Source organism: Malaclemys terrapin, chromosome 3 (genome assembly GCF_027887155.1).
Source record: "Malaclemys terrapin pileata isolate rMalTer1 chromosome 3, rMalTer1.hap1, whole genome shotgun sequence".
NCBI lineage: Eukaryota > Metazoa > Chordata > Testudines > Emydidae > Malaclemys > Malaclemys terrapin.
In genome coordinates this window covers 60328014-60353208 of record NC_071507.1, presented here as the reverse complement: position 1 = coordinate 60353208, position 25195 = coordinate 60328014, and the positions used below count along the sequence as shown (strand labels likewise).

The 25195-nt window shown below is 41.7% G+C and overlaps 1 protein-coding gene across 1 annotated transcript in view; it reads left to right on the top strand.

The window, feature by feature from the left end:
• The window catches only part of DNAH8 (dynein axonemal heavy chain 8), a 581193-nt gene that overhangs the window by 535313 nt on the left and 20685 nt on the right, over positions 1 to 25195 (top strand). Inside the window, exons 85-89 of the mRNA XM_054024546.1 lie at positions 2688 to 2840; positions 3892 to 4047; positions 19284 to 19400; positions 20907 to 21008; positions 21578 to 21738. Of these exons, the coding sequence (XP_053880521.1) occupies positions 2688 to 2840; positions 3892 to 4047; positions 19284 to 19400; positions 20907 to 21008; positions 21578 to 21738 (689 nt within the window). The remainder of the gene's footprint in view (positions 1 to 2687; positions 2841 to 3891; positions 4048 to 19283; positions 19401 to 20906; positions 21009 to 21577; positions 21739 to 25195) is intronic.

Below are 25195 nucleotides of genomic sequence, written 5' to 3'. Positions count from 1 at the left end.
TTTGTTTCAGAGTAACAGCCGTGTTAGTCTGTATCCGCAAAAAGAAGAACAGGAGTACTTGTGGCACCTTAGAGACTAACAAATTTATTAGAGCATAAGCTTTCGTGGACTACAGCCCACTTCTTCGGATGCATATAGAATGGAACATATAATGAGGAGATATATACACACATACAGAGAGCATAAACAGGTGGGAGTTGTCTTACCAACTCTGAGAGGCCAATTAATTAAGAGAAGAGAAAAAAAAAAAACTTTTGAAGTGATAATCAAGCTAGCCAACTACAGACAGTGTGATAAGAAGTGTGAGAGTACTTACAAGGGGAGATAGAGTCAACGTTTGTAATGGCTCAGCCATTCCCAGTCCTTATTCAAACCGGAGTTGATTGTGTCTAGTTTGCATATCAATTCTAGCTCTGCAGTCTCTCTTTGGAGTCTGTTTTTGAAGTTTTTCTGTTGTAATATAGCCACCCGCAAGTCTGTCACTGAATGACCAGACAGGTTAAAGTGTTCTCCCACTGGTTTTTGAGTATTTTGATTCCTGATGTCAGATTTGTGTCCATTAATTCTTTTGCGTAGAGACTGTCCGGTTTGGCCAATGTACATGGCAGAGGGGCATTGCTGGCACATGATGGCATATATCACATTGGTAGATGTGCAGGTGAACGAGCCCCTGATGGTATGGCTGATGTGATTAGGTCCTATGATGATGTCACTTGAATAGATATGTGGACAGAGTTGGCATCGGGGTTTGTTACAAGGATAGGTTCCTGGGTTAGTGGTTTTGTTCAGTGATGTGTGATTGCTGGTGAGTATTTGCTTTAGGTTGGGGGGTTGTCTGTAAGCGAGGACAGGTCTGTCTCCCAAGATCTGTGAGAGTAAAGGATCATCTTTCAGGATAGGTTGTAGATCTCTGATGATGCGCTGGAGAGGTTTTAGTTGGGGGCTGAAGGTGACAGCTAGTGGTGTTCTGTTATTTTCTTTGTTGGGCCTGTCTTGTAGGAGGTGACTTCTGGGTACTCGTCTGGCTCTGTCAATCTGTTTTTTCACTTCAGCAGGTGGGTATTGTAGTTTTAAGAATGCTTGATAGAGATCTTGTAGGTGCTTGTCTCTATCCGAGGGATTGGAGCAAATGCGGTTATATCTTAGAGCTTGGCTGTAGACAATGGATCGTGTGGTGTGTCCTGGATGGAAGCTGGAGGCATGTAGGTAAGTGTAGCGGTCAGTAGGTTTCCGGTATAGGGTGGTATTGATCAAAACTAGACACAATCAACTCCGGTTTGAATAAGGACTGGGAATGGCTGAGCCATTACAAACGTTGACTCTATCTCCCCTTGTAAGTACTCTCACACTTCTTATCACACTGTCTGTAGTCGGCTAGCTTGATTATCACTTCAAAAGTTTTTTTTTTTTCTCTTCTCTTAATTAATTGGCCTCTCAGAGTTGGTAAGACAACTCCCACCTGTTTATGCTCTCTGTATGTGTGTATATATATCTCCTCATTATATGTTCCATTCTATATGCATCCGAAGAAGTGGGCTGTAGTCCACGAAAGCTTATGCTCTAATAAATTTGTTAGTCTCTAAGGTGCCACATCTTTTTTGTGTGTGTTTGTATAGTGCTTAGCACAGTGAAGTCCTGGTCCATGACTAGGGGTCCTAGATGCTACAGTAATACAAATAATAAATACATAATAATAATTTAGAACAGTGACAGAGTTTAATTAAGCATCTTCCTCCCAAACTAGTAAAGACTGTTTAAAAGAAAAGAAATATATATAATTATTTTCACTGTATTTCAGTTGACCAAAATATATGAAATGGTTATAGAAATATTTTAATTAAATTTATTTATCAAATGTTCATTTGTATGTAAATGAACTAACACAAAATAGCAACTATAATATAATAAATTGCAATAAAACCCATGTAGGTCACTGGAATTAATTTAATCGTCTCCAATATTTGTATTGGGCTTCTTTTTCATCTTAACAATAACACAGGTGAGGCTGAAAAGGCTGATTATTTTAATTCACAAATAGAAGAAATTCACTCCAGTGTAGATGGCCAACCCTCAAAATACAGCATATGTGGTACTTAAGGGATCCATAGGATTTGGGCAACCTTCTGCACAAGGCTGAATTTCACCCAAATGTGCTTATTGGAGATTAACTGTTGGTTATCAATGAAAAGGTTTAATCTTCCGTCATCCTCTCTACAGTGACATTAGACTCTTTAAATTACAAATAATTAAAAAGAAAAGATGTGTGTGTTGGGTTTCAACTGGAATATTTTCACTCTTTGGAGACTTTTTGAACTGATAATGCAGTTGAGTCAATAGAAGTTTTCCTGGGTTAAGGAATGCCGGGTTTGGCTTTCTGTTATTTACTTTTGCCACTTGATGGCACTGCTACTTTACTTTCATATTGTGTCCAGTTATTTCGTTTTCTGTCTGAACTATAGTGTATGAAAATAACTTCAAATTTATTTTTGCTAGCTGTTATATCTATGTCAATATCAAAATGAAATGATACTATGTAGCCAAAAAACATACCAAACCTCCACAGATTCAGAGTAATTAGATGCATGTGACCAAATCTGATTCTAACATAAACATGGTGTTTTTCCTTTTTTTTTAAATCACAAGATGGTTTACTGATAAAAATTATTTCATAAATTATTTTTATACAGGGGGGCTGGGTGTTACTTCAAAATTGTCACCTAGGCCTGGATTTCATGGATGAACTACTGGAAACAATTGTTACTGCAGAGATTCCTGATGAGACCTTTCGAGTTTGGATAACCACTGAGCCACATGACAAGTTCCCAATTACACTGCTACAGGTTTGTTCAAATACTTAGTCAGACCTAATATCATTAAGTGAATTTAGATAAATTAGGTATATGAAAATGAAATAATTAGTAAAACAAAGTTTGAAGCTAAAAATATAGCACTGGAATGGAAGTTACATTGCAAAATCTGAAGCATTCCCAAAAGTCACGTTAACATTTTAAAAATACTGTATATCCTAGGACTTTAATTTACTGGTGCCAATATACATGAGTTTTGTGTAGTTTCTGATCAGCTGTATTTCAGCTACACATCTCTTGATTGTATGACTCGTAAATTTACAAATTGCAATATTTTAGATCAGAGGTGGGCAAACTACAGCCCCGGGGCCACATCCGGCCCTCCAGATGTTTTAATCCAGCCCTCGAGTTCCCGCCGGGAAGTGGGGTCTGGGGCTTGCCCTGCTCCAGCGCTCCAGCCAGGGAGTGGGATCGGGGTCTTGCACCACTCCGCACAGCTCCCAGAAGCAGTGGCATGTCCCCCCACTGGCTCCTATGCATAGGGGAAGCCAGGGGGCTCCACACACTGCCCCCACCCCAAGTGCCGCCCCCGCAGCTCCCATTGGCCAGGAACTGCAGCCAATGGGAGCTGCAGGGACGGTGCCTGCGCACAGGGCAGCACTCAGAGCCGCCTGGCCACACCTCCTCGTAGGAGCTGGAGGAGGGACATGCCACTGTTTCTGGGATCTGCTTGAGGTAAGCACCACCCGGAGTCTGCCCCCCGACTTTCTCCTGTGCCCCACCCCCCTGCCCCAGCCCTGATCCCCCTCCCGCCCTCCGAACCCCTCAGTCCCAGTCTGGAGCACCCTCCTGCACCCCCAACTTCTCATCCCCAGCCCCACCCCAGAGCCCACACCCCCAGCCAGAGCCCTCATGCCCTCCTGCACCCTAACCCCCAATTTTGTGAGCATTCATGGCCCGCCATACAATTTCCATACCCAGATGTGGCCCTCGGGCTAAAAAGTTTGCCCACCCCTGTTGTAGATAGACCCTTGTTTTATTTTAAGAAAGTAAATCTAATTGTTTCACCATTTTTACATGACAGATTTCTATAAAGTTCACAAATGAACCTCCCCAGGGTGTACGTGCAGGTTTGAAAAGAACATTTTCAGGAATTAATCAAGACCTGCTAGATGTCAGCAATATGCCTATGTGGAAACCTCTGCTTTACACTGTAGCTTTCCTACATTCCACGGTCCAGGTATTTCATATAGGTTTTGCATCCAACTTCATGTTAAGTGAAGTCTTTTTCACTGGGGTTCCTGATAAAAGTAGATATTTGTATCTTTATTGTAATATGAAAGTCTCTTATTTCATGTTCCATGTGCATTATATTGCAGGATTGGGGTCTCCTTTTCAGATGTACCTTACCGACTTAGTCTCTTTTAAGTTACAGGCAAATTTTATATTCTGAGACTTTAGAACCTTTTTGCTTGTATTAATGTCAATGGACATTTTTCCTCCGCTAACTTCAGTGTGAGTAGGACTCGGCCCACATTATGTAATTTGAAGATATAGTAGTCATGAAATTTATATACTAATGTTTTTCACTTTCTGAATATAGATTCTTTTATTCACAGATCTCAAAGCACTTTACAAACATTAATTAAACCTTCAGGCCCCTTCTGAGGACTTGTCTACACTTACAGTGCTGCAGCGGTGCAGCTGCTCTGGTGCAGCTTCACCTCTATTGCGTTTAGTTAAGACTCTGCCTACCTCCCATTGGCGTAGGTACTCCACCTCCCTGATAGGCGGTAGCTGTGTTGAAGGGAGAAGCCCTCCCATGGACATAGTGCTGTCTACACTGGGAGTTCTGTCGGTATAACTGCATCCTTCAGGGTTGTGGATTTTCCACACCCATGGAAGACATAGTTATACCAACATAAGTTTGTAGTGTAGAATACAGCTAAGCTGCTGATATTCTTGCTGTGGCACATGGCCTCAGTTTGTAAAAGTCCCCCACAGGGAGGCACGTTTATGCACATATTTGCTCCTCACTCCTCTTCTAGCTCATATGAATAGTGAATGAGAAAGCTATGCTGCATGCTGTCTCATGGAGAGACTGTACTTGTAGTGCTGGAGTGTCCCAGGCCTATTCGGCCAGCAGGAACGTTTTGGTAATACTGTAGCTATTCATCCATCCAGATGAGGTATTTAAAGAGTATCAGTCACCATACTTATATAGGCACTGGTCTGCATTTAAACTCACCATCTCCTGATCCCCGCCCCCCGGTGACAAAGGTTTCATAGATAAGTATACTGTACTCAGTAATTCAGGGAAGTTTACAAAGAACCATTATACTCATTCATAAAGTATTAAGGGTTAATACTGTCTTATTTCCTCATACTAAATAATATCTGACTTAAGAAGACTAGAAAGAAAATTGTTTGCATCCCCAATTATTCATTGAGATTATTTGCTTATTTCGCAGTTTCAGTGGTATCTAACTGTTCTTTTAGTCCTTAATTCAAACACCTGTCCCTGCAACCTAAAACACAGGGGAAATTCTGCTCCAAGTTACACTGCATAAATCTGGAGTGACTCTAGTCAATGGAGTGATTCTAGATTTACTGAAAGTAGAATTGTAAACAACTATGGAAACCCTTTTTGTGAGGCTGCAATACAAATGTTGATTAGATTAAAATGTGAACATTTTCTCCACAAAACTTCTTTAATTGTTAATATTAAAAATAAGTTTTTAAAAGTGAAACCTCTGAAAGTCACATATATAAAGTATCAGGATAAAAGAAAATGCCGCCTTCTTGCTTGTCCTTTTTTTCAATAAATAGGATTATTTCAAATGAAAGTCTATCACCAAATTATGTGATTTCTGAGACATTCAGAAAAAGCAGTAGTCCTTTTAAATAAAGCATAACTCAGTAAACAAAAGCATAACTTAAACTTGACTGTTCAATTACATAACTAATTATGCTGAAAATGCAGCTGTATTTTTAAATAGATTATCAAACCCCCATCCCCACAAGTTCAGTTTGGTGTTTTAGCTTTCCTGGTGCACGTTTCCTCTTCTGCATCTTAAAACAGAAGGTATCCTGGCAGTCAGTATAGCTCCACCTATTAGGAAGCAAGTAGGCAAAAAGAACTGTCAGCCATTGCAAATAGGGATCAACCTTCCAATGTTCTCTTTCTCCTCAATATTTTGCTCTTTCACATGGAAGCATAGAGCAAGTATCTTAGTCCTCCAATTTTAGGCCTCTCTTTTTCTGTTGCATAGTTTCTCTCCTCATTCATTACTCTCAGGCTAATGCCCCCAACCTGTGGAATTCAGAAGCAGTCCAGTGCTGTTGCTAGAAGCACCAAGATGAAGCTCCACCTTCAGGGCTGGCTTTATCATTTTTGCTGCCCCAAGCAAAAAAAAAAAAAAAAAGCCGCTCGGACTGTGCCACCCCAAGAATGGATGGAATGCCGCCCCTTAGCATGTGCCACCCCAGGCACGTGCTTCCTCCGCTGGTGCCTGGAGCTGGCCCTGTCCACCTTTCAGCTCAGGCCACCAGATTTTCTACCTCCAGTGGTGGAACAAATGGGCGATTCAGTTTCTCCCAATCATTTTGTTTTTAAATCTTTACTTGTATTCATTTTTGTGCAGTTGTGATTTATAATCTTCCTCCTCTTTCTCCCATGGATAGGGTAAATAGCAGCTTGGTGGTTTCAACCACCTGGATCTGCTGCTGCAGCATCTCCCAGCCAGATTCCCCTGCCCCCACTCTAGCATGGCAGAACTGTCCTGCAAACACCTGATTTAAAGCAGTGTTCCCTAAGTGAGGCAGCACTTACAGGCTCTACAGAGGGCGAATAATGTCCTGCCTGTTGCCAATGAGCTGACCTTTGCACTGCCAGGGCACGGGGGCTCACATTCCGACCAGCGTGTTGAATGCTCACCCTGCCCTGAAGAGCCATCACTCCAATACAGAAAAGCCCTATCATCAGCTTCTGAGCTTTTGGGATGGAGTCTAAAGGATGAGGAGGAAGCTAAGTCCCAAAACAGACTTGGGGCTGGAGGGGAGGGAGGATCCTAAAAGGATACAGAGACTCCATGCCCACCATCACAGATACTGGCGTGGGTCCTCAGGTCCCTGGGGAAAGAAGCAGGGATCGTACACATCTCCCCTTCCTCCCAGTATGAATCAGGGGATTTTCATGATACTGAGGGGTAAAGCCTGCAAATCCCAGAGATGCCCAAAAAGGCTAAAGCAAGTGTGTCCATCACAAGGCAGTGAAATTCAGGGGGTTGTTCCCTTCTTCTTTGCTGCTTCCATCCTCTGAGGCAGTATTAGCTGGGGCTATTCTCCAGAATCTCTCTCACAGTGCTGTGTGTCATAGTTCCTGCCCCACCCCCAAGCCTCCACAACATGTCTGGGCATGCAAAGAAGCCCGTTCCTCCTGTGGAGGTCTGCTTCAGGCTGCAGGTTACTGGAAATTTGGCCTGTCTGGCTTTCAGTTTGAGGACCCTCACTCTGCTAGGGAGAAAGCTCAGATTTGAGGCAGCAGCAGAATGAGTGTTCTGCCTTTGGATCATCAGCCATAAACCCTCTGCCAAGGAGCTCAAACTCTGAAAGGTGAGAAAGGATCACTGTCTCCACCCCTCCTGAACATCATAGGCTGGCTCCACATTAAAGCCTTAGGAGCACTTCAGGCAGTCTGTGACCAAAACAGAGGCACATGAGGGTTCCACTCCCCATGAAGGAGCACCATCGTGGGATTACAGGGAGGTAAGTGAGAAATCCCTTTCCATGTTCAAAATGATCCTTATTTACTGAGTAAATCCCTGAGTGGTACTAGATTGTTCTTACTGTACTTATATGTGTGCTAACCAGCCTGTGGGAGCAGGCAGGCAACCTTTCAGGCTCCTGGGGATATCTACCACAATACTTCCACAATCCGGGTATGTGTACCAGTACCCCTCCTCTGAATGTGTAGTCCCCATGCCAGGATGAATAGTACATTACCTCACCCCCTGTAAACAGCCAGAGGAAGAAATACCACACATATGAATAAAAAAAATTAAACCCACAGGACTTTTCCAGGACAGAATGTCAATGGTTTGCAAGGAATTCCCTGTCAAGCATTATCAGCTACATGATTTCCTGTTGATGCTTCCTCTGAGGGCATCATAAGCTCCAAACAAGGGCACCTGATTAATCCAAATGTTAAACTAAAACAAATTTTATAAATTTTGGGAGTCTAAGGTTCATGCAACAGTAGCTCCACCAGTGAAAGACATAGTCACACTTTCAGAAAGGACTTTATTCCAAAAGACACCATAGACCATAGGACTGATGACACACTGCACAGCAGTTTCAAAGCCTCAACTTTAGCCTTTCAGATGAAAGGGTTTTTTTCATATATTTAGTAAGGAAAACCTACTTTATGGCAAACAAGTGGCTCATTGTCTAGAGAGGTATGATCCTTGCTTGAAGTGACATGTTTCATGTTCTGTCCTGGTCAAACCCTTAATGTGAAATGTGATGAGCAATGGATTCCAACTTGGTGGCTACAAGAAAGCGGTTACATCCATGAATAGACATCACTCATCTTAAATTTATATATTGTCCTACTCACACTTGCAGGTGAGGAGCTATTGGGAGAAACATTAGAGAAATTACTAGCTGAGATTGCAGAGAGGCCTCGGTACTCACTGTCGAAGCTACTGCAGCAATCCATTGGTTGCTACCGACACTCAAGGAATTCAAGAAGGGACTGTTACCCTGGCAGAGGGAAAAATCTGGAGCAGATGCTTCCAAAGAAACATAAGTATATTTTCCACCAAACCAAAAAAAATCCTCAGCATGACAAAGACAAAGAGCATTTGTGTAGAAGAGCACCCTACTGCTGTGTAAGAGTCTGCCTTCTGGTCCACTCTTTGCACCAAGAAACTTAAGTGGCTGGTGGTTGTCACAGCAAGGCACTGGTTTCATGTTACACATCTACACCCATGCATAGATAACATGCCAATCAGTACGCTGTCCAGAGAAAAAGACATCTTCATAAATGAACAGCTGCTGGAAAGGATTCATAGCCACCACTTCTTCAAAATCAAGAGTTTTTTATTCCAATATGAAGAATTATTCACCCAGATATCAAAATAGGCATAGATCTGGCTGTAATTTTACCATTATGATAAAGATTTGCAAAGATCAAAACCTTCATTACATCAATCATTTCCTGAGAGGACATCACTAGCCAATTATTTCCAGTGGCTAGGATTGCTGGTGCCATGCTTCAGTTTCGTCTGCTCCAAGTGGGTTTCTCAAAATGCACCTGCTGAAATTACTTCTGAGGACGTAGAACCATGAACTTGATGCAATGCAAAATTATGTGTCAGTCTTGGATAACATCCAATGCCTCTTTTTAGGTAGGTAAGTTAAAAAAAATCCAACTTTGACTCTAGATCCTTGCATACTCACTGTGGAAGCAAGCATCCATGGAAGACAAATTTCCAAAATCTCATTGTACACATCCTTTCAGTTCATTTCAACACCTCTGTCAGGGTGTATCTTAAGGGAGCAGAGGGAGAAAGCAAAATCCACAAACATGGCCATATGGATCTGGACCAATGGTTCCACTGAGTCCAGTATCCTCTCTGTGACAGTAACCAGTACCATCTGCATCAATGGAAAGTGCAAGAAACCATGTAGTGAGCAATTATGGTACTTGCAGAGGCATGAGTGTTTATATCCCTTCTGAAACCAGGATGTAACCAGAGGTCAAAGCTTCTCATGGCAGTGGAAATAATTTCCTGGATACAGAAGAATTTACAGCCTTTCAAGACAGCTCATCGAAAGGACACAGAAGAGAGTAAACGGGAGAGTTTGTGGTGGTCCTCCTAATCCTTCACTGGCCCAGATGGCCTTTAGTACTTGTTAGATAGCCAAGGATGCCACATTATCTGCAGAAAACACCAGACCTCTTGGAGCATGGACTCCTTCATCAGACCGGGAACACCTACAGTTAACAGCATGGATTCTCCGTTAACCTCTGATACAGTTTGGTATCCAGACAGAACTCAACCAGGAAATTTCATTTACTGATCAGTTCAAATTTACATTTCTAGTGTGAGTGGAAACAGAAAGGTCTTTGGGGCAGAGACTGCCTCTTTGTGCTGTGCCCAGCACAATGGGGACCTCTAGATACTATTGTGATAGAAATATTATAATAATCCCAAAGGTCTGGTAATCTCAGCTACACTAGAGTTCTACAGGAGGTTTGGCTGGAATCCTGTAACCAAGCACTGTAGAAATGTGGGTACCAGCCATAGCAGCATTTTGTAGCCAGGCAAATTGGATCCTCTATATAAGTGTCATGTGTTAAGTTTAATCACATCGACCAATTAGACAACCCTGTGGCTGGCCTTTCTGGTTACCATGACTTCCGAAAGGCAAGTTTTGGAATTAGTTCTTATGTCCATACAACCATCAACACTGCCTTTGTCATGTGGAAAAGGTTATTCTTGTAGTTCCAGAAACCTTTCAGTTCAAGATAAGTTCCTCTTTCTGCAATTCCTGGGAAATAGTTCTCCCATCATTGCTTTCTAACTCTTGGAAGGTTGTGCATAAATGGGCATTCCTAGAGCTCTAAAGATATATCTCAAGCATATGAACAGAAAAACTTCAAAAACAGACTCCAACGAGAGACTGCTGAGCTGGAATTGATATGCAAACTAGATACAATCAACTCAGGATTGAATAAGGACTGGGAATGGCTGAGCCATTACAAATATTGAATCTATCTCCCCTTGTAAGTATTCTCACACTTCTTATCAAACTGTCTGTACTGGGCTATCTTGATTATCACTTCAGAAGTTTTTATCTCTTACTTAATTGACCTCTCAAAGTTGGTAAGACAACTCCCACCCGTTCATGCTCTCTGTATGTGTGTATATATATCTCCTCAATATATGTTCCACTCTATATGCATCCGAAGAAGTGGGCTGTAGCCCATGAAAGCTTATGCTCTAATAAATTTGTTAGTCTCTAAGGTGCCACAAGTACCCCTGTGCTTTTTGTGGAGTACATATGTTCATCTCATTCCAAAATGGCATGGGCTTAGGGCCTCAAGATTGCTGCAGGCAAGATGTAAAAACCCAGCACCAGTTGGTATGCCAGGCATCTGGGAAACTATTCACAGAGGCACTAGTGGGAAAGTGTATGAGCCTCATCTGAGGAATACTTGCAAAGTAAGTTTCCATTCCTCTGCAATGGCATCCTTTGGTAGGAAAATGCTACTGGGTTGGTTCCCACGTAGTGTCTTAGTTTATAAAGCTCTTGTTTTATATGGGAGAAACTTCCATTGCTGCATATTATTCTACTATAATAATTAAACTCTGCTTATACATTTCCTCCCTACTTCTGGGATTCACTGCTCACTACTTCCCCTGAGTAATGAATGAGGAGAGAAACTGTAACAGAATTAGAAATTCCTTAGCTGATAATTTTCTTTCTGTTAGCAGCCTCTCTTCAAATTCAATCCACTCTGGTAGTCTTGTAAATAACATGACTATAAATTGAAAATTTTCTCTAAAGGGGTTCTTCTCTAAAGGGAGAAATTATCATAAGGGTAATTTAATACATTATATCAAGTTGTTTTAATGCTAATAATTGGTGCTGGAGTGTTTCTATAGCTGTGGAAGAACTCTTCTGGTGGCCTGAACTGAAGAGCAGAGCTTAGTCCTGGAGTCTCCAGCACAATATTGGGCCACCTCTGAATTCCACAGGTGGGGTGCATTAGTCCATGAGTATTGAATTCAGAGAGAAATTGCTAGCAGAAAAGAAATGTCTTATTTCCCTTTAAACTCTAAAAGACTCAACTGTTAGAAAGAGAAAGTGCTTACTGAGCTCTGTTTAGGTTCTGCTCAAAATCAATACTCTACTTAATCTGAAATCTTGTGATTTGTAACCCTGGAATTGTCCTTTCTCTTTGCTGTAATTTTCTTCTCTGTCCCATCCTCATTCATTTACACGTTTGAGGAGTTGATTGTTTTGGAACCTGGAACTTTGCCTCAGAGGTTATGACATAATTTTCTATTCTAAACATCACTGTAGTCACATTTAGAGGTGAATCTAAATCCAAGGGAGACAAGAATTAGTTTAAATTGGTGTAATTTATACCTTCATCAAGGCCTCTCACCATGTACATTACATCAGTTTGAGCAGTGGCAATGCAAATCACTTTGCAGCGTATCTCAGCCCTGACCTCAGAGGGACCATCTCTAGGAGTGTGACAAAATCCATAATTTCCTATCTGAGATTGACAAAAATCAGCATTCTTGTTGACAATGTAGACCATAGTTTTTTGCAGGGTGAATACCTGTCCACTATAAGCTAATCTGAGACTACCAGTTTGTTACATAGGCTAACTTCTTTTTGTCACAAGTGCTCTAAGGTCAAATTCATATTAGTGACATGAAGGTGAAAGCTTGATGTATCTTAACAAATTGCCTTTGTAATCTAATCCCCTAGGACTAGTTCTTTTATACTGACTACACTGGGCAGCTGGGCCGGCCTTAGGGAAAATGGTGCCCTGGGCGAACTTGTATTTTGGTGCCCTTTCTTTCAGTCCAGGTGCACAGAGGTTGAGCGGATAGGGGCGCAGCTCCTCTGGCAGTGATTCCTCCCCCTGCGGCTGCAATGGGAACAGGAAGCGGGGGGAGGGGAGGTTGCAGAGCTTCCCGCAGCCAGGGGAGGTTCAAAGAGGTGGGTCTTACCCAGCCCTGGGTGCAGCCCGTGCAGCGGAAGAGGAAGTTCCCTCCCTCCCCTAAGAATTCTCCCATAGTTACTTTGGCTTTGCTGTGTAAATGTGATTAAAGTGAGATAAACATTTATTTGTCGTGTGTAGCTAGCAATCAATACTAAGGCCTCCTTTTTACTCCACACTTGAATTTACAGGCAGACACATGAACCAGAAGAAAGAAAAGTCTCCTGCTACAGGGGGTCTGTGTTATTTAATGCACACTAGAACCAGTTTCTACTATGCTTCAGTGAGAAGCAGATATTGATGTATAGTTCTTTTTAGGCGCACCTACTTCTCCCTGTTCCCCTAAATGCCAGGAAACCATCCCTGAAAAATCAGAGGAAAAATATGAAGACATTTACTGACAGCTCTATCTTCACTGATCAGCTACAAGAAACAGAAGTTCTTTTTTGAGTGATTGCACATGTCCATTCTACTTCAAGTGTTTGCATGCCCAGTGCACCAGAGTTGGAGATTTTTCCCTTAGCAGTACCTGTCAAGGTGGTGCCTCATGATGCTGTGCAATGTATAAATGGCAGAACCACCCCAACCCACTCAGTTCCTTCTTACCACCTGTAGTCGGAGGTCAGAACATGGTAGCTTGCTTTTGCTACTGTTCTCCCTTTTGGTAACATTGTTCTTCTCTTGTATATAGTTTGGGACTTGTTCATAGCTTAGTGTAATTTTCAATTTTGGTTGTTTTTCATAATTTAGTGGACTATCAGTTCCCACTTGTTCTGGGTGCCAATGCCTGGTACCAGGGAATGCCTTGGTTTCCTAGCTTTAAGCCTTGCACTGGCTGCAGGAAATCCATGCCAGTGAGTGACCTCATTCTCAGTGTCTAAAGTGCCTTGGCGAGGATCATGTCCAAGACCGATGCCAAATCTGTAAGCCCTGGCCTAAAAAGGCTAGGGAGCTGAGGCTATGTCACCTTCTCCAAGAGGCTGCCTTGTGTCCACCATCATATCTTTCCTGCTCGAGGCAGGCACCGACCACTTCTGCTTCAGATAGAAGTGCCCCTCCAGGCATTGCCACTCTCTTTCCCTGGTACCAAAAAGAAATAGCAGGGTACTTTGAAGAACTCATCCTCTAAGCTATCAAGGTCCCTAGTACTGTCAACCAGTAAACAGTCTGGGAAGCAGGGTAGAGTATCTTCAGAGAAGAGCCATTCCTGGGTGCCACTGGATTTCAGGCAGGATCATCAATTCCAGCATCTGTGCCTCTTCGATTGAGACTGACTACTGCTAGCAGACCAACCCATTCTGTAGTATCAACACTTTTAATGCAACAACAGCAGCATACGGGGGACCTCTCAGTACCAACAACCCCAGAGGCATATGCTGCAGCATGGGTGCCTCTGAGTATCAGCATCTCCAGCGGTAAAAGAGACATCTCACCTGGTACCAACAAACACTCAGTCTGCATCATATCTACATACAGGTAGAGGCCATCTTCTGGTACCATAGCCAGCTTTGGATACTCCTGCACCTCCTTGCCCAGTGCCATCCAGGGGTGAACCCAGTGTGCTCCCCTTGATACTGTCATCTCTAGAGTCTCAACAGCAGTCCTCAGCACCAAACATTACTACACATCCCAGGTCAAGTGACTCAGGCTCATCTTCAGAATCAGAGATTGCTGATATGTGTCTCGGTCCTGAGATAGGAGGCATCACTTTCCATTGTTGAGGAGTTTTCACCCTTGGTATCCAGCAGAGTTTCCGAATTGGTTGAGGGACATGAAAGAGGCCTGTTCAAGGGATGCACAAAATGTCCTTATGAATAGAAGAAAACCTTCTACTAGGTACACTTACTATTGAACTGGAACTTGTGGGCTCATCAAAAAGGTGTTTCACCAGTCTGGTCTTCTATACAGCATGTTCTGAACTATTTATTCCACCTGAAATAGCAACATCCTTCCCTTAGTTCCATCAGTTTTCATTCATTTAGAAGCTATCTCCACTTTCCACCCTCTAATTGCTAATCACTCAATCCTCTCCAATCCAATATCACTCAGGTTCTTGGGGAGTCTGGGGTTATTTCCCCAAGTATTGGATCCTATCTCCCCTTGGGACTTAAATCTGGTATTAACAAGGCTGATGGCTCCACCCTTTGAACCACAGGCTAACTGATAGTTGCTTCATCTTTCAATGAAAGTAGCCTTTTTGGTAGTGATCACCTCTGTGAGGAGGAGTAGAATTGTGAGCCCTGATAGCTGACCCCATTATACAATCTTTTACAAGGACAAAGTATATTTACTCCCGTATCAGAGGGGTAGCCGTGTTAATCTGAATCTGTAAAAAGCAACAGAGGGTCCTGTGGCACCTTTAAGACTAACAGAAGTATTGGGAGCATAAGCTTTCGTGGGTAAGAAACTCACTTCTTCAGATGCAAGTAAGGGACTTACCAACGAAAGCTTATGCTCCCAATACTTCTGTTAGTCTTAAAGGTGCCACAGGACCCTCTGTTGCTTTTTATATTTATTCCTACATCCAAAATTTCTGACTTAAGTAGTCTCTCACTTCCACATCAATCAGGCAATATACTTACCAACTTTCTTTTCTAAGCCCCATGCTCATAAAGATGAGGAGACGCTCCATACCTGGGATGTCAGGAGAGCCTTAGCTTTTTACTTGGACAGGACTAACCCGTTTAGGTCATCCTCACAATTGTTCATGGCAGCCGCGGACAGGATGAAGGATATTCCCGTCTCAACTCAGAGAATTTCATCATGGATTTCCTCCTGCATATATTTGTGCTACGATGTTGCCAACGCCACTCTGACAGAGTGGTAGGACATTTGTAGAGCTGCAGTTGGTCATCAGTACATACCTTTGCATCTCATTATGCCATGTCTCAGTCTAGAGATGATGCCTGGTTTGGATGTGTAGTCCTTCAATCATTGTTCAGTTAAAATCTGATCCCACCTCTGGATTGGACTGCTTGTGATGCACCTGAAGTGCATGCGCAATCTCTCAAAAGAAGAAAAAGTGGTTACTAATCTGTTCTGTACCTTTTGTTCTTCCAGGTGTGTTGCCCATATCCATTCCATGACTCACCCTCCTTCCCCACTATATTGCAGTCTGTCCAGTAAGTAGGAACTATGGAGGTCCGGGTGGCTCTGCCCTTTATACCACTGTGCAGCAGCATGAGGCAGCAGAGGGTGAGGTACTGCTAAGGAAAAACTCTCTGACTCTGGTGCACTGGGCACGCACATACATGAACTGGAATGGACATGTGCGACACTCCTTGAACAACAACAATTACAGAACAGGGTTAGTGACCATTTATTCATATGTGTCTGAAATGTGTAGGGTCAGACTTCCAGCCAAAGACATAGCCAGCAGCAAGATCTAATAAGGCAGATAAACTTTCTTTTTATCACAAATATGCTGTCTCCCTGCAAATTTCTGACGGTATAACCTGCTGTGTCAGTTGCTTCCTCTTCCACAGCCACTGGGTGTGTCCTCTAGATTCAGCTGTTGCTTCCGCATGCTGCTACTCAGCCATCTGACAGTGTCCCTGCTTGCTTCTTTTTCTTTTTCTTTTTTTTTTCTTTCTTAGATCTGGTATGTTTTCCAACAGTCATACCAACATTAGACATCTAACATTTGCAGCTAAGGGAACTAAATATAAATATCAGAGGGACAGAAGTCTTTTCAGAATTTCTTTAGTATATAAAGAAGGTGTACAGGAAAGAAAAGTTTTAGTATCTACAGATGTGCAATACTCGTATCTCCATATAATTACAGCTACATTTGTCAGAAGTATCCAATGGTTAAGATCAACAACCAAAATTTTCAGTACACTGTCCTCCCTTTCAGCCTCAAAAATTTCCTAGATTTAGATGATTGGCTGGTGAATGATAAATCTCTTCCAAAGGTTCAGATTGTGGTTACAAATGAGTTATTGACAGGGCCGGCTCCAGGCACCAGCCCACCAAACATGTGCTTGGGGCGGCACCTGGAGGGGGGTGGCGCAGCGCGGCGCTCCAGCCTGAGAACGGGGCCGCGACTGGGCTCGCCGCCCTCCCTGCGGCGCTCCGGCCGCCGGGGAGAGTGGAGCCGCACCGGGCTCGCCGCCCTCCCCCGGCGCTCTGGTCGCCGGGATGAGTGGAGCCGCAGCGGGTTCGCCACCTTCCCCCGGCGCTCTGGCCGCTGGGGAGAGCGGAGCCGCGGCGGGCTCGCCGCCCTCCCCCCGGCGCTCTGGCCGCCGGCGAGAGCGGGGCCCTGGCCAGGCTCTCCGCCCTCCTCCCGGTGCTTTGGCCACCGGGGAGAGCGGAGCCGCGGCGGGCTCGCCACCCTCCCCCTGGCGCTCCGGCCGGTCGGAGAGAGCGGGCCCGCGGCCGGGCTCCCCTGCCGCACTCCGGGGGGCGGTGGGAGGCTTTTTTGCCTGGGGCGGCAAAAAAGCCAGAGCCAGTCCTGGTCATTGAGGTTTATCATGAATCTTCAAAAGAATATTTTAGAACCATCTAAGATTCTAGTCTATTTGGGATCTCACCTCAGTACACAGGAGAGTTATGTGAATTTGTATCAGAAAAGGTTTCAGAGGATTGTTAAGACGGGGGTCTATGCAAGGCAGGTGGTCAGAGAATAAAAAAGACTTTATATTAGCATATTGGAAATGGAAGCTGTTTACTTGGCGTGTTTACATTTCAAGACAGACTTTTCAGAATCCAGTTCTAGTCTGTTTGGACACTTTTGAGGTGAGGTCTTATCTCAATAACTGATGAGGGACTGAGAATGTAGCCATACTCAGAAAACTGATACCCATCTTTAAATGGACAGGAAAAGAAATGCTCAGTTCCCAGCACAATCCATATTTGAATTTTGGGAAATTCAAAATCATAGCAGGTTGGCTCAGCCACTCCAGTGTGCATTATCCCAGAAGTATTTCATCTGATTTGCATGATACATGGAGTTATAGTAATAGGCTTATTTAACACAAGCCACAACTGCAAATTACTTCTCTTCTACAGTAACAGGGATCAACTAGGAATAGACACAGTCTGTTCCTTGGAATTGCAGAGTTCTCTGTGCCTTCCCTTCTTTTCCCCCTCATTCTCAGAATGCTGTGAAAAGTATCAAGAGAAAAGGCAAAGCTGCATGGTTGCAGAGAAGCTTTCTTGTGGTCTTGACCCTACTGATCTAAGCAAAGCCCATGAACTCTACGGCTACTTGCTGCCAAAAAGTTAATTTTTCACTACCACTAGTAATCCATACACCTACCTGATTATTATTTTAACCAATTCCATTAGTGTGTTAATTCTAGGAAAATTGCTTTTGGTTCCAGTGTGCACTAACAACATTTTCTTCTAATTCATTTTATTGATGTCATTTGTCTGTCAATCACCTATAGAGAGAAGAGAAGCCGTTAGTATGGATTAGTGGTCTCTCAGAAATCCATTTCACAGGTAGAGAAAATTCGAGTTAGGTCAGTATATATAATGCTCAGTACACATAGGCAGCAGATCTGTTGAGTCAGGTACCAATTTTTACATAGTTATTTTTCTGACCATGACCACACTTCAACAGATTAGGTGACTGGCATGTTGAAGTCAATAGGAGTTTTGTCCACCGACTTCAAGGTGGCCAGGGTTTTAGCCATTTACTGTTGCTAACTGGCAAGTTTTGTTGTTTGAGATGCCTAATAAATGTGCTATCTCTGAAACTGATTTTAAAAAATGTAAGTACAGTATTCCACAACTCCATCTTTATCTTGTATTTCTTTTCTTCTTCATTTTGACAATTCTTAGAAGGAGCAAAATAGCATGCAACAGCCATTTACAAGGAGGACACAAATGTACATGTTCATACAGAGGAATAAAAATAACAGACTAGTACATATCTGAGATTCCCAGGAGTCATATCAAGAACATTGTCAGCAAATCATAGGCTTACAACACATGAGGAGTTTAAAATGTGGTTGTGAGGGATATAAGGGTGTTCAGTGTTTTATAATGCCTTCATTCTAAGGATTATTTCTCCATATTTTAGATATAACTATTTTTCTTTTTACACTTACATTTACAGAGAAGCATACAATGCTAACCTGAAACATTAATAATGAAGGAGCTGAGATAACATAAGGGAGGTAGATGGGCAGCCTTACCATGTGTAAAAGTGGTAAGAATTTTGAAAGGCATATAAATCAAAAGGCATCAGAGAAGGAATTAAGGCAAAAAGGACAACCTAAGTGCACTTGAGTAACTCAGTGTCATAATATGAAACTGAAAAATTAAAACTACTTTTAACAAATAGACCATACGTAGAAAAAAAGAAAGATTATATCCTGAGTGGCAGACGTGCTGAATCTATTGAAGTCAATGGGAACTGCAAGTGCTCATCACGTTTGAAAATTAGGCCAAGTATAGTCCTTAACATAACAAACTATCATTCTGATCCAGCAATAGAGACATGGGAGATTTTAAAACCCAGGGCTATTAAGATGATTAGGATGGGTAGTGATAAATGTTTCTGTTGTTTTTCTTTCACATGTTGTTCCAATATGCCGCACCTGAAACCCATTTTTAATTAATAATGCCACAGAGGAATGCATAAAGGGGTATTTGGACTGTCATTTATTCACTGTAATCTTTAATTCCAGTTTAACTTCACCAGAAATAATAATGAAACAACATAGTGAGTAAATTTAAAGAAAACAGACTGACTATTTATTTTCAATGGTATTCTTAAGGAACGGCGCAAGTTTGGCCCTTTGGGTTGGAATATTCCCTATGAATTCAACTCTGCTGACTTTACAGCCAGTGTTCAGTTTATACAGAATCACTTAGATGAATGTGACATCAAGAAAGTGAGTAATATTTATGTAAACATTATCTATAATTGCTTCTTACTTCACATAGTTCTGTTTATATTGTGAAGAATATTTATTCTTTCAGCCATACGAATAGTGCCAAAATGTCAATTCTGAAGGACAGTCAGTCTAGTATGGACACTATTATCCACATGAAAACTGTAAGAAAAAAAATTACAAATTAATTGAAAAAGCATTAAGTGTTTTCTCATCAGTCACTATAGGTCAAATTCTGCGGTTCTTACTCAGCCCATATTCCCATGGACTACAATAGGAGTCCTGGCTAAAGACTTCAGAATTTGATCTTACAATTTCAGCACTCTATCTAAAATATGACTGCCTTTGAACAATTACTGGTTAATGTTGATTCAGTTTTTAAGTGTATGTGTGTATATCTATCTATCTATCTATCTATCTATCTATCTAAAATAAACTATACAGATAAACTACATGTCTATCATTATTTGCATTTCAGTCAAATTGGTTCAGTTTGTAAAAATAAAATTAAAAATGGCCATTTAAGACTTCATCAGCTGAGTATTTCTAATATTTCCTTTGATTCATAGTGTCCAACTTTTTCATCCTTAATGCCTAATTTATTGTTTCAAAGAGATCAAGGGCAACAGTTCAGGGTAGAATCTCTACTATGCTCTGCTCCTTTTGTGATGCTCAGTCAGTGAAACCACCCACAAGCCCCCTGCAGGGATTTTCCCCAGCACAGAGGAGTCTCTCGCATGCATAGAACCAGTATATTTGTTTCCTACACCTCCCTCTCCACAGTCTCTTGGATAGGGAGGGGGAATAGTTAGAGCACACTGAACTCTGATTATCCCCAATTGGTGTATAGTCTCTTGGGGACTATAGATAACCAGTACAAATAAGAGCAATCCTCATGATGTTCAAATCTGTGATGAGATTGGGGCAGAGTATGCAGGAGCCATAACTGGTTATTGTTTCTCAACTTCTCCTATTTTGCCCTCTCTTGGGGTGCCGTGGGTGTCTGTGTCAGGGAGGGAAGACGTCCTTTGCTGAACATTCCCTTAGGTTCTGACAAAGTCAAACTTCTATCTTGTTCTCCTTAGGCTCCCAAGGCCTAGTGCACAGAAGTAGGTAATGGAATAGCCATATTCTGCAATGCATCAGGTGGCCAGTGAGAGAGTGGCTGAGAAACGAGGAAGAGACTGCAGCTGTTCAAAGGCCTTCCAAACCACATCAAATCTGTTTTTGGGACTGCAAAGGAGGTGGTGGGAGATTTTTGGGGAGGCAAAGCCTCCATGTCATGACAGGACCAATTCTAATACTTGAGTTTAAAAATTATAGGACATGATTCAGGGAATATATTTGAAATCTGTGACCAAACTTTGTCTTCTAAACACAGACATCCTTGAGGGTCACAATTTAGAGCCTCAGAGACTACAGGGGTCCCCCAACCTACTGGTTGGACACCACTGCCATAGGTGGATATTGATTGTAACTACACTATTTTATTTTATTTGTATCTAGGGTATATCATGGAGCACAGTACGATACATGATTGGAGAAGTACAATATGGAGGGCGGGTCACTGATGATTATGATAAGCGTCTTCTTAATTGTTTTGCAAGGGTAAGAGAGCTTGAAAATACAGTTCTTTGTCATTATAAAGAAAATCTGACAACTGTATCAATATTCATTTTTACTAAGATATATAATGTGATTGTTAAAAATATTGTGATTTTGCAGTTAGATTTCATGAAGTGAATATTTAAGTCAATATTGCAATTATATTATATGAAGACAATCATCTAGAGTGTCAGAACTCTTATTTCTGGTGGGTTTTTATCTCCTCAACACTCTACTTGTAAAAACCTTGCCTTGTGGGTAAAGTATACAAATTATCCTTCTTAGCCCATGAGGTTCTCCTCCTGGAATAGCCCTCTTAAAATAGGAGTATGCACACTTTTTAATAAAGAAAATTAGTTTTCACAACTTGAACTCAAGTTTTGAAGGAATCATTGTAATGACACAGCCTTATTTTTGTTTTAGAGTAAAATGACTGTTTTTAGCCCAACTAGAATTCTAACTTCCCAAGAAGACTGAAAAAAATAAATGAAAGGGTGAAATCCCTGGGTGAAATGGCAAAGTTATCCAAAGTTTTGATTTTTCTAAGTGTGTCTTTTCTTTATTTTGCACAGGTGTGGTTCAGTGAAAAGATGTTTGAGAGCACATTTTGTTTCTACACTGGATATAAAATCCCAGTATGCAAAACTCTGGATCAGTATCAGGAGTACATTCAGACCCTCCCTGCCATGGATAGCCCAGAAGTCTTTGGTCTTCACCCAAATGCTGACATCACGTAAGTGGTTCTCAAACATTATGACGCTGAGGATTTTTTCTTTCAATTTTTGAAAACAGAGCCCTATCAAATATATTTGAGTAAAAGCATACATTTTGCAGGGAAAATCTTGGATCTGTGTGGAGTCCACTGCTTGAGGAAGCTTTTATGGACTCTTTGAAAGCCACAGTTTTCAATTTAAAAACATCTTTTTCAAAATATTAACCTGTGGTAATGTACATGTAGACTGAGAGTAGTCTAGCAGCTTTACGGTGTATCTCTGATAACAATTTTACTTATTTTTTTAAAGCAATCACTTACTTTCAAAAACAATGGAAGGAAAGCCATAGAAGTCTTTTTAGAATTCTGCTAACATTAGCCAACTTGTGTATTGTAAAATTATTCATGTTTATATTAATATGTGCATTCACTTACAGTGACAGATACCATGCAATTCAACAATAAAAAGTTGGTAATGTTTGCATTCTGCTCCATGCTTCCAATTCATACACCTTTTTTTGCTCCTATACACATTTTTATCAAATAATTCTTTGGGTGACACTTTCTTTACAGGTTTTACAGTGGTAGCCGTGTTAGTCTGTATTAGCAAAAACAACGAGGAGTACTTGTGGCATCTTAGAGACTAACAAATTTATTTGGGCATAAGCTTTCTTGGGCTAAAACCCACTTCATCAGATGCATGGAATGGAAAATACAGTAGGCAGGTATAAATACATAATACATGAAAAGATGGGAGTTACCTTACCAAGTGGGGGGGCCAATGCTAACGAGACAATTCAATTAAGGTGGAAGTGGGCTATTCTCAACAGTAGAATACCAAGGGAGGAAAAAATCACTTTTGTAACAGTTGACAAGAAGGTGTGAGTAACAGTAGGGGGAAATTAGTTTTTGAAGTGACCCATCCACTCCCAGTCTTTATTCAGGCCTAATTTGATGGTGTCCAGTTTGCAAATTAATTCCAGTTCTGCAGTTTCTCATTGGAGTCTGTTTTTGAATTCATTTTGTTGAAGAATTACCACTTTTAAGTCTGTTATTGAGTGTTCAGGGAGATTGAAGTGTTCTCCGACTGGTTTTTGAATGTTATAATTCTTGATATCTGATTTGTGTCCATTTATTCTTTTGCATAGAGACTGTCCAGTTTGGCCAATGTACATGGCAGAGGGGCATTGCTGGCACATGATGGTATATATCACATTGGTAGATGTGCAGGTGAATGAGCCCTTGATGGTGTGGCTGATGTGGTTAGGTCCTATGAAGATGTTCCTTGAATGGATATGAGGACGGAGTTGGCAACGGGGTTTGTTGCAGGGATAGGTTCCTGGGTTAGTTTTTGGTGTGCAGTGTGTAGTTGCCGGTGAGTATTTGCTTTAGGTTGGGGGGCTGCCTGTAAGCGGGGACTGGCCTGTCTCCCAAAGTCTGTGAGAGTGAGGGATCTTCCTTCATGATAGGTTGTAGATTCTTGATGATGTGCTGGAGAGGTTTTAGTTGGGGGCTGAAGGTGACGGCTAGCGGCGTTCTAATTTCCCCCACTGTTACTCACACCTTCTTGTCAACTGTTTGAAATGGGCCACCCTGATTACATTGGCCTCATTACCACTACAAAAGTGATTGTTCCTCCTTTGGTATTCTACTGTTGAGAATACCCTCTTCCACCTTAATTGAATTGTCTCGTTAGCACTGACCCCCCACTTGGTAAGGCAACTCCCATCTTTTCATGTACTGTGTATTTATACCTGTCTACTGTATTTTCCATTCCATGCTTCTGATCAAGTGGGTTTTAGCCCACGAAAGCTTATGCCTAAATAAATTTGTTAATCTCTAAGGTGCAACAAGTACTCCTCATTGTTTTTACTTTCTTTACAATATGCTTTTTGATGTAACAGTAACCTTTGTTGCCATCTCTCTTATATATCTCCGCAATTCCATTATTTAAAAGTGGCTTTTTGGCATCACTTAGTACCCACTCAGTTTTTGATTCACAAACAATATATGCAATAGCTTGGTTTTTATTTTCTTCAACTAATATTGTATGATCTCTAACAAGATATAATGAATCATCATTTTTTCCCTGCAGTTCCTATAATTCTGTCATGAATTATGTCATTTGCAAGATTTTTTTACTCATTGTTTATAGGACTGTTATAAACTGATCAAATGTTTCATTTGCATTTTTAAGAAGTGTTAAACACCTGGTATTCAAATGTGATATAGTTGTATGAACCCACTATTGTCTAGAATTTTTGTTCAGGGCATTGTTTTTGCACATTTCTTTATCCTCAAATTTAAGGTGCAGATTCTTAGCCATTTTGTGCAGTCACTGAAGGCACAAATATGCCCTATTGCGATTTTTATATGGACCTATCACCATAGTATATCATAGTACCAATATCACAGGAATCCTGGGAGAATGGCACACCACCTTAGAGTCCACTGATCCAGGTACATCTACAGAAGGAAAGGAGCTGGAAGAAAAGCAGCTATCTTCCTCTTCCATTCCTGCTCCAATGCATTCAGACCCCCTACAACTGGATGAATGGTCCACCAAGATGAGTTTTGATTTACTCCAATCCAGAGCTGAAATAAGTCCTGGGGAGAACTACTTTGGAGTTGTAATGGGGGAGTTAAAGAGAACTCACTCAGAAAATGAGCATTGACTCTGACGCTGCTAGAGGGATTCCTAGAGAGACCTAAGTTGCATATAGTTCTGTTCTGGAACCTTTCACTTCTCTCCAGCATTGATTTTTATCCTCCTCTTGGTGCATCTATTTCTTAAAGAGACTCCAACTAGCAGAGTGAGTGAGCATCAGGCTCTAGTGACTTACTTTGTAAAATTTAATATATAAAGATGGATAAGGTCATGCTGTGGACCAATCTGAGATTTTTCTTCAAGGTGAAGTTCAAGTTCCGTCTTAATGAGTTTATCACTTGGCCTGCTTTCGTTCTATGCCAGCATACCCTTTTCCATAATAAAAAGGTCCTTGGGGCTCTCTTTGGGGCAGTTTAAAGTCTTTAGAAAGTCCACCCAATTTTTTGTTTCTTATGATACCGATTTGCTGGGCAATCCCAGCAGTGCCCAGCAAATCGGTGTATAAGAAACAATGGGAGATGTCAAAATAGATGTCATACTGTATCTCCCATTGTTATGATCTGGTCAGCATGAAATAGGAATGGCCAGTTTAAGGCTCACTCAATCAGAGGCAAGGCTGTCACTAATACTGCATGTCCTAGGGATATCTCCATTGCTGCAACTGTACAACAACAATATAGTCCTTTCCTACCAGGAGGCTATCCTGGTTAGTGACAGACACTCTCGGTGTTGCCAGGGTTTGGGAGACACCCATCTACTGGCCAAGTATAAGATCTATTCCTCACCAACTTCCACGGGACATGAATTGGTACTGCAGGAGTTTAGATATTCAAAGGATCTTGTTGTGTCAGATCAGCCATAATTTCCGTT